General features: G+C 39.1%; 1 protein-coding gene across 3 annotated transcripts; it reads right to left on the bottom strand.

Annotated features, from left to right (window-relative positions):
* Positions 1 to 866: 866 nt before the first annotated feature.
* SLAH1 (SLAC1 homologue 1) lies at positions 867 to 3,545 on the bottom strand. Of its 3 annotated transcripts, none has more exons than XM_077371539.1 (2): positions 2,623 to 3,545; positions 867 to 1,227 (listed from the first exon to the last, which is right to left on the bottom strand). In XM_077371539.1, exons 1-2 carry the CDS (start codon positions 3,472 to 3,474, stop codon positions 973 to 975), a joined length of 1,107 nt encoding a protein of 368 aa, XP_077227654.1. In that variant the 5' UTR covers positions 3,475 to 3,545; the 3' UTR covers positions 867 to 972. The 3 variants fall into 3 exon arrangements, 1 of the variants encoding a protein (XP_077227654.1); XR_013239793.1 differs by having other exon boundaries at positions 998 to 1,227; positions 1,753 to 2,765; XR_013239794.1 differs by having other exon boundaries at positions 998 to 1,939; positions 2,623 to 2,722.
* Positions 3,546 to 10,315: the final 6,770 nt, after the last annotated feature.

The raw sequence follows: 10,315 nt of genomic DNA, 5'->3' as shown, positions 1-10,315 counted from the left end.
GCAAGAAGACAACGAACGGGGCACCAATCCCCACAAAATCCAAAAATTCAATTTGAGATTGACTAAGTCGTCCGTCAATTTCACCATCTTCTTTATTTTCTAAACGGGATCCCGTTGTAGAAGTCCTCCCCCCCCCCCTTTAGGCTTTAATTTTATTCGTTAAGTTTAAGGGGGTGAATTTATCCTCAGTGAACCATACTCACAGAAACCGTTTTAGGGGGTGGTGGTGGGGGTGGGATATCATTTCCCGAAAATAATACTCTTAAATCACAAGAAAGCAACAAACAACATGAGCAATCCGCGAACATGATTAATGCAAAAAAATAGAAAAAGAAAAGCTTCTATAGCTAAATTTTTATGGCTAAACTCACAGGCTTTTGTTAGGTTATGATCTTCATATTCAACATTGGGTCCTCGCTAGATAGCACAAATGATCACAACCATTGATACGGCAGATCACTGGGAGGCAACCGACATGGTCCTCGCTCCATTTCACATGGACTCCCCATCTCATAAGATCAAATAATTTATTATCCATGGTTTACATGGCGATTGGATACATCTTTTCTTTTGATGAAAGAGTATTCTACCGAATATCTATTTTACAAATTTTGGTATGCATACATGCGCGTCACTGAATTCATATTCAAGCGTGTTGAATTTGGCTTGAATTTCAATGAAAATGGCATCCACCTCTCTCCTACGATTTCGTTTACAATGAAAGGGAAATCATGTAGATCTCTCTCTCTCTCTCTCTCTCTCTCTCTCTCTCTCTCTCTCTCTCTCTCATGCGCGCGCACACACACATCCCATAACTGAGTCCACCTCATGCACACATTCAATAAATTTAGCATACATAATGTTAATTTAAGTGTAAAAATAATGTATACAGATACAAAATAAAGTAAGGTTACAATATTATGGATCAGATAGAATGGGGCATGTAAATTTTCATGGCCTTGGCTATATACACTAGCAAAATGAGAACATGAGATCATTGTTAGGTAACAAATTGTTATGGTTGATTGCTGTAAACACCATCAAAACCAGGGAAACAACAACCGAGAGCACCAGTAACACCAACATAAGCCCGTGAGCCACACCCCCCTTAACCTCTTGGGCATACTCAATTGAAGCCAGTGCCAATACCGTCAGGGGAAACGAATATGCCCACCAAGCAACATGGAACTTCCTCATTGATTTCTTGAATAGACTTGGTCTCAAAATCTGTTGCACCCATCATAAAAGAAAAAAAAAAACCCTATTGTTAAACACAAGCTCCTTCCATTATTTCCTACATAACCCATTTCGGAGATTAATTTAAAAGATTCATGCACCATATGAAACTCTGTAAAATTGTGAAAAAAATCTAAAATCCATGAGTTGTTTTAGGAAATGCTATTTTTTGAAATTTAAACGCAAAATTTTAATTAATTCAAGAATCATTGGTTACGTCAAATGATAATACATTTTTGTTCTTATGTTTTAGTATTTACCTTTTTTTAGAGGAATGATAAACTCACGCGCACCATTACAAAAAGGCAGCCCCAAGGGCACTCCCTAGCATCCACATCACCCAACTGCATTTATCATTCCTTTAATTATATGGCTTTTTAAGTGTCACAATAAATGCAGCAAGGTGATGCAGATTTGCAAGGCATCCTTCAGTTTAGCATTCCACTTGTTTTTATGTCCACTGCAAAGTTTTTCATCTTTTCGAAAGTGCCCCCAAATTTTTGGTAAAGGTTGAACCTTGTAAGTAGAGTTTCCAACTATTGGATGTAGCTGCGGATCCTCCCTCTTGCTCACTTGTAAGCCATGGGAGCACGCCAACAAACTTAAAAGAAGATCTCCTCTGTTGAACGTGGGGCATATGTGCTGTTGATCGTGGCCTTTGGTGGGTGGGCCAGTGGGCCCAGATCTAATGCCAACTGAAGATCTACTTTGCAAGATCGAGGAATGCAAATAAATAAATAAGCATATTTAGGGATGTCATTTCTTGGCCTCAAGGTAAGAGTGTATGTTCTTGGAGAGTATCTATGGACCTGATCAACACTATATATGTGGCAGAATGTCCTTAACGAAAACCATATTTCAATAAGTTTTTCACTTTTCCAAATCAAATGGAAGCGACTTTCACTTTCACCATACTAACCTTTACTATACCCACCTAATTTAGAAAAAGCCAAAAACATAGGGGGCGAATCTATCAAAAGAAGGGGTCATGAGTTTACTTCTAATTCCTCCAAAAGCTTAAACTCTTTGAGTAATTGGTAGTTTCTAATGGTATCAGAGCAGGTGCCACAGTTCAAAACCCAACAACTCAATAATAAAAATCTAGGTGCACGGCCAACCAAAAAAGAGAGGGGACACACATGAGTTGGCGTGATGGAGTATAGATCATTAAATAACACCAACTCTAACGGCTTAAGCTTTTGGCAGCATTGGTGGCAGTGGTGGAGCCGTGATTTATACGTAAGGAGGGCAGGCTTCAAATTTTAAAGGGGGCTGGGCCCAATTGAGTTGGGCCTATTAAGGAGTTTAGCCCAACTCAACGGGGGCAGCCCCTCTTATGCTACATGTAGCTCCGCCCCTGCTTGGTGGTTTTTACTAATCAATTACCAGTGAGGCAAAGAGGAAGAGTGAAAGAAAGAAGAGCATCTTAGAAGGCGCATCAAAAGTGCCAGATATGGAGTCCCACGCCAAGCTCGCCATGCTCGGGGCCGCAATAAACAGGAAGAAAACCGGCCGCAGCGTGCTCGGGAGGCAATCCACAGGAGAAATTCTCTGATAAAGAGTCACAAAAAGAACTAGGTAGTGAATCATTCCAAGCGAAAACATACATAAAGCGCTCTCCACCCAACCCATCTCGGCAGCAGCTCGAGCGCCCACCAAATTCGCTATCACTGATAAATGGGTTGTTGGGTTCGCCACGGTCCACAAAAATCGCTTTCCTTTGGTGAACCACTGCCCATAAATCTTCACGTCCAAAGCCAAAACTGGAACTAAAAAGACCCAACAAAGGATGGGATAGTACTTAGAGTTGGGAGAGAATAGTGGGGAGGATTGAAGGAGAAGAAGGTATGAAATCCAGGGAGCGAATAGATAGTTTACGCCGACTTCGTGGAAGAACTCGGCTTTTACTTTGTGGTAATGATAGAAGCATCTGAGTAAGTAGAGGAGAGAGAGGGACAGGAGTGTGAAGAGGGAGAGGGACCAAAGGAGGAGGAAAGCTTTGGAAGGGAGTGAAAAGAGTAAGGCATGGGTGTTTTTTGTGGGCTGGCTTAGTGTTTTCCAAAGCAAGACCTGGCTACAAAGGGAGAGGCTTATTCTGAAGTAACCGGCGTGAAATCTTGTTAGGACTGATGATTTTTGAGATGGGTTGTTTGGGGAAATGATGGTTGGGTTCGATGCTATGGAGGTGTCAATAGGTATTTGAATTTGGTGCTGAGATTGGATTTCCTCGATTTCCATTGTTACATATGTAGGAGGGGATTGGGGTTTTGTTCCCTTTATATAGGTAGGAAGGTCTGTGAGGTTTGGAGGACAACAAAGTGTGGTGCCCACTCGAACTTGTGGGGGGAGGCAGCTGAATTTCTACTTGTCTCAACCGTAACTTTTTTATTCCAATTTGGTGCCCACTCGAACTTGTGGGGGAGGCAGCTGAATTTCTACTTGTCTCAACTGTGACTTTTTGATTCCAATTTGGTGCCCACTCGAACTTGTGGGCGAGGCAGCTGAATTTCTACTTGTCTCAACCGTGACTTTTTGATACCATAAAATTGCAATGAAACTCCACTTGACTCCCCACCTGTATAGGACGTCATTATTGCTTTTTATTTTATGTGGTGCCACATTGACACTAATGTCCCCACTACTTATCTTCTAACTAAATTCTACCAAAATGGTAAAATTTTTGCAGAAGAATAATGGAAAAGGTCTTGTCTTATTTTCTCCGTCTCTCTCTTCCGTCTCTCTCTCCACTCTATATTGGTAATGACACTCCTACCTCCTAGAGGACTGCCGTGCAACCAAACACTCACTATTTCACTATTCTCTGAGTGTTAATTCTAGACATCTTCTATGCTTGTCACCTCCCTTTTGACTTCTTATTCCACTACTCTCCAAGCCACTCCCGTGCAACCAAACATTTATATGGATAGAAAGAGGAAAAGTGCTCCGCTTGGCTAAGATGTATTTTGGTTTCCTCTGCTGTTTGGATTGTGGGAATTGGTTGAAAAAGTTTGGAAAGGAAAAATATTTCTAAATTTTTGTCTGGAAAAGTGGATGGACAGCAACTAATAAACGTTCTTCTTTTATCTGTGAATCAATAAACTAACAAAGAAATCACAAAGCACATAGTAGCAATCCACCGAGCACAATTAATATATAACACAAGATTTAACATGGAAAAACCCTCCGATGTGAGGGAAAAATTCATGGGACAATCTCCGAAAGAAATCCACTAAAAGAATAAGAGTGATACACTAACTTGAGGTTTACAACAAGTAAGAACGAATAACAATGATATCTTGAATGAAACAAAGGTGTAAAGATAACTCTTTTTTCTTCTCTAAGAAAACTTTCAAAACCTTAGATTTTCTTCTCCCCTCTCCTTTCTTGCCTTTTTGCAAAGAAGTCAATCTTCAATGGGGTTGAGGTTTTCAAACCCCTTAGGTTTTTAACCCCCAAAGCAAACCCTGGAAGATCAAATAAATAAAAATTTGTTCTCTTCTCTCCTATCCTCTCTCCTCTCGCTTTTATTTTTTCTCCTCGCACACATCCACCCACCTCATGGTTCTCTCTCCTTCTGAATTTTAGAAGACTTGTGTGCGGGTGGGGCCCACATCATGGGATGGACCTCACAATAATTTTCCTCCAAATTGTAGAAATAAAAAATTTTCCATCAGAAATATTTTTATTGCAATCCAAACAGGCCTAAAGAAGCATGTACCTAGCGTCAAAATCCCACCTGAGTGGGCCAATCAAATGAAGCCCATATCATCCAAATCATCCACCTTGTGAGCCCCACAACCAATTGATATGATCGAATGGTCCCTACCATCCGGTTGTCAATCTAACAATAATAATAGCAAGTTTAAGGAAAAAGAGCAGTAGTGTTATGTTTATGTCTCGAATTCTAACTTATGCACATATCTAAAGCCCACTGCAGCTACAATGGGGCAGCATACAAGGGCTGCTATATGTAATTCTGTCACTTGGAAATTGCATGGCAGTATCTCCTCTTTGGATGCCCCCAAAAGTTATTTGCACGCGCGCGCGCGCGTGCACACACACCGCGCGCGTGCACACACACTGTTTAAGATCTATCTTAGTTAATGGCTTCAAAAGTAGCCTTAATGTCCCATTTGCAAATATTAAGATTAACATAAAATAATCTTATTTGAAAGAAAGGGCCGATTTTGATGGTATCAAAAGCAGGGGTGACACTGTTGTACTCAGATTAGGGTTGGGATTTTATATAAAATCATGGTCACCGGCCTTTTGGGTATCAATCTATTGTGTTCACCGGCCTAACAAATAGCCAGTCTTCCTTAGCCAAAAGTCTTCTCGGATCTTTCAGGCTACTCCGAATCTACATCGGGACCTCTGAGGCTTTATATGGTGTCCAGGCATAGCTGCACGTAATCAGAGCGCCCTGTGATATTTGTTACAAGGATAGGTGACTTTATAAGTCACTATCTTGATCAAATATCAAGAGGGGCACCTTTGTCGTACTCATGTATGCCAAGACATCATATAATTACTCTCATTGAGATATTTCTCCTTGGTCTCCTTTTCACCTATTTTGTCTACCTAAACTCTAAAGCGAAGGAAGATGTTCTTTATTATAGCATCATTGTCATTTTGTCTTTAATAAATGTTTCTTTGTTTGCAACTTGGAGAATGAGTCTGAAAAAAGGGGCTATACTAGAAGACACGCTTGTACAGTCGTTACCAAAGGAAACAAAGTCAGGGATCCGATAATTACATCATAACCTTTACATCATAACCGTTGGGCCTCTTCGGATGTGATGCAGGTGCATCTATGCCATTCGAAGGCCGAAAATTACAAATCCATGATCCAGCCATTTCGGACCATTGGATCACAAAATTTTGATAAGATGTAACGACGATCGGTATCGAGATTATGCGAGATCATATTCTTAGGAGGCCAATCAAGTTAAAATTGCCACGAGAACGGGACAACATATAGATCAATGGCTCACGTTGATCTCATAGAATAGCATGAAAAGTTCTAGTTTAATTAGAGTTTCTTTTTTTATTATTATTAGAATTTTAGTTTAATTAGGATTTCTTAGTTGGGCGAATTTCCAAGAAGGTTGCGTCTAAAACCTTACAAGTTTTAGGAGTTTTGAGTGTTTTTAGGATATTTGGATTTGATAAATATTGTCTAGATATGTTATAGGAGTTTCTTTATCTTGTTTCCTAGTTTTAGAAGAAGTAGGAAACGTCCAAACCAAATGGCCTATAAATATGGCTTCATTGTAAACGTATGAGGAGGCTGAATTTTATGAATAAAAGTTTTGAGTTTTTTTTAGGAATTACATTCCTTGTTTATCTTCGTCTTCTTCCTTGAAGTAAATTTGCAAAAAACTGAAATTTTCAAGTTTTTCATCTTCTTCCCCATCACCTTCTAACTTGTTTATTGCAAGTTTTTTTGTCATAAAGAAGCAGCCCCATACCTGCTTCTTCATCAACCAAGAATTAGCTTCTGCCACCATATCCTAATAACCCAACCAACCCTTTTGAATAAAATATTCATTTCTTTTGGGTGGAGAAAAATCTCCTTTCTTTTATCTTTTCATTTGGAAGAATTGGAAGGTTTTCCTAATGAAAGCTTCTTTTTCTCCTTAAGTTTTATCCCTGTTTTATGCAGGTTTATCATCTTGTTTTATGCAAGATTTCACCATTGAAGCAGCCCCATTTCTGTTTCTATTTATCCCCTATTTATTCCCATCCAACTCCACCTTGTTTCAGCCATCTCTTTCTTAGGTTTCTTGGTAGAACCAGTCCCTATTTACTGCCCTTTATTCTCAGCCGGACAGCCCTTTCATCCCTCAATAGCAGCCCCTTTATTATATCATAACAACCGAGAATTTATATGATGGGTGGCCATGAAAACACGTGAAGTCTTGGAAAACAGGTATGGCCCACTTTTTTTGATGATCCAAACCGTTCATCTGTTTGGGCACAACATAGATAGGTTGTGCCCCAAAAATCATTTCCATTGGATGATCCTAACCCTCCAATCTGAACTGATCTGAATATGGAGATTTCCAAAAACCATTTATGGAATCTTCTACAGATCGGAGGGTTAGGATCATCCTATGGAAATGACTTTTGGGGCACAACCTATCTACGTTGTGCCCAAACAGATGAACGGTTTGGATCATCAAAAAAAAGTGGGCCATACCTGTTTTCCAAGACTTCACGTGTTTTCATGGCCACCCATCATATAAATTCTCCATAACAACCATTCTTAACTACTTTTAATTCACCCAAGACCTCACATGTAGTTCCGCTTTCCGCCCTGTGTCATTTGAATTTTCTTTTCCTTCCAATTAAATTAAAAGCTTCCGCCATCCGCCCCTCCTGTGCGTCAGGATGCCTTCAACATTTGTTATTAATCCAAAATAATATTTGTTTAATCTAATCTTACTTGTAATGGGACATTGAAGGATAAGAAGATCGGCGAATAGTGAGGCCATAGTGAGGCCGATAGGCTTGTAAGGTAGGGAGCTTCTAGGGCGGCTTTGGAAGTCTTTGATTTCCTTTCCCTTCATGTATCTTAGTTGCATATCCTTCATTATTTTTTTCTGTTTTTTTTTTCTCCTATTCTTTGTTTTTGTCTCTTCTTGGCCTTGTTTTCGATCTTCGGGTTATTTCCCGGGTTACATTTTTTGAGTAATATAATTCTTTGCCATTCAAAAAGAAAAAGAAAAAGGAGCATCAGTTCTAGAAAGTTATAACCATTATATGCAAATAATTTGAAGCGGTAACCAAAGAGGCCCTTAGCCTGTGAGGGACGATCCCAAAATAGCCAATCTTAGGTTCTAAGAGACTTGCACAAGGAAAGTTCTTTAGCCCACTTTTCTATCTGTTTCTCTTGGTGCTCTACTGTTTTTTGACGAAGATAACCAATATTAAATTAAAGGAAAACGATTACAAAGTGCTCCACAGTTAAGTGAGTTGTGAACAACTGAGGAACAAGTAGCCTTTATATTCCCTACCCAAGTTTTGCTCTCATAGGATCCATGAACAAGTAAAATGTATTGTTTGAAACTAATTTTGGCAACATTTGTGGAAGTAATTTTTTCTTTATTTCTCTTGAAAAATATTCCATGTTGCCAAACAATGAGGACAAATTAGCACGTTGCCACCGGCCAAATAATTTTACCCCCGATATTGTTTTTACAATTAGGGTATTCACGGTTGTTAGAAATTTGATGAAGTAAAAAACCCGGAGGTTCTTGTTGTCGTCGAAGGGGGTGAAATTACTTTCATCCGGTCGAAGTGGAGTTTCTCAGAATGAAACTAGTAAATACACTTGCAAGGGCAAAATCTAGGAACCCAAAAGTTCTTAAAGAACTCAAAAGCCTAATGTTCAAAGAAGTCACTTTGATAACATCTATTTATAAAAAAAAGAAACCCTAAAACCTAACTTAAGGCATAAGCAACCGATCTCGACCATCCATCTAAAGTAATTAAAATAATCCTAAAAAAAATCCCATAATAGAAATGTATCACATCCGTAAATTGTCCATAAGTTCCCCAAATTACGTCAAATTTAGTGAACTTTGTCTCGTTAGATAGCTAATAGAAAAACCGTTCTAATGATAACAAAATCAAGTCAAATGAACAAGATTTCATGCCTGATAAGTAGGCTGAAAATAAGATAACAAAAATAAAAGTTGAAGAATAAGGAATTTGTTCAACATCGCATGTTCTTGATGATTTTAGTCTACATCAAAATTGACTATTTGTTTATGCAAAATTTTTGAGTAATTATAGTTATAACAAGAAAAGGGAAGTAGTGGTAATCTTGTCGTGGTAGTGTAACACAATCTCATAGCCTTATTTTTATTAGATTTCAGGTGGTTGGAGGTGTTTGAAAATGCAAAAAGCCATGCCTCATCAGCTAAGGGAGCTGTGTTGAGCTGAAAAGGGCGGAGAAAAGTACCACGGTACATTTCAGTAGGAAGGCATAGTAATAAAAGTTAGTCTTGTTGTATTATAGAAACAAAGGGAAGTGAATTAGTGAGCACCAGATATTCTTTATTTCATCTTATCTAGAAAGAAATAGAAGTGTTTTGATGGGTGCTAAGCCACATGGGATTGGCCATGGAAAGACAAAGTTTGACGTCCTTTCTGATTGCCGGAGTTGCCATGGATAACTTTCAGTACATATATGCATATTAAGTATATACTTGTTTTTCACTTGTTTTGCATTCACTTGATTCAAGCTCTACTATATTATTTGAAAGGGATGCTTTTATCTGTATGGGAATAAGTACATATGTATACATATTAAGTATACATGTTATTCAGTTCAAAGATTGGAAAGCGTTTGTTAGGTTTTAGGTGAACATAGATAACTATTAGCCATGCATCACATGCCATATGATCTCATGTCTTTAGTGCCTTTCCCACCAATTAGACACATGCAAGATGTTAGGGTTCCACGCAAAAGAAAAAATCCTACATCGGAAAAGTGAATGGTTGTGATGGTCTTATAAGGACATAGTGGACACCCTTCCCTTTTCTGCTAGCTTTTAAGGGTGGGTTCCACATGGGTCCCAACAAGAGGTATCAGAGCTGGCGCACGATGACCCCCGTGTACCCTTTAGGATGGAGAAAATCCCTTGGGGAAGATCTCGGTAATCCCAGTGTACCCTTGAGGATGGAGAAAAAAACCTCTCTGGGAAGATCTCGGTGTACCCTTGAGGGTCGAGGATGGAGGAAAAAAATCCCTCCGGAAGATCTCGTAGTTCCCTGCACGTTACTTCTGTGTGGAGTATCCCACATCGGAAAAGTGAATGGATGTGGATGGGATTATGAGGACTTGGGCACCCTTCCCTTAACGGCTATCTTTTAAGGGTGAGTTCTACCCAGGACCTAACACAAGAATCTGATGTCATGTCCATTCACAAAAACTTCATATATGGAGCACATATTCTTTAATTTATTTGGCAAAGTTTTTAAGTAGAACTAGCAAGTGTTAATTTACTTAGATTATATGGTTTTCATTAGTGGAGGTGTTTCTAGGGTTTTAGATAAGCTCTAGCCAAGT

The sequence above is a fragment of the Tasmannia lanceolata genome, unplaced genomic scaffold, assembly GCF_043159265.1.
Source record: "Tasmannia lanceolata isolate RefF3 unplaced genomic scaffold, GAP_Taslan_0.1 ptg000037l, whole genome shotgun sequence".
Lineage (NCBI taxonomy): Eukaryota > Viridiplantae > Streptophyta > Magnoliopsida > Canellales > Winteraceae > Tasmannia > Tasmannia lanceolata.
The sequence above is the reverse complement of the archived record's forward strand: the minus strand, read 5'-3'. Positions and strand labels throughout refer to the sequence as shown.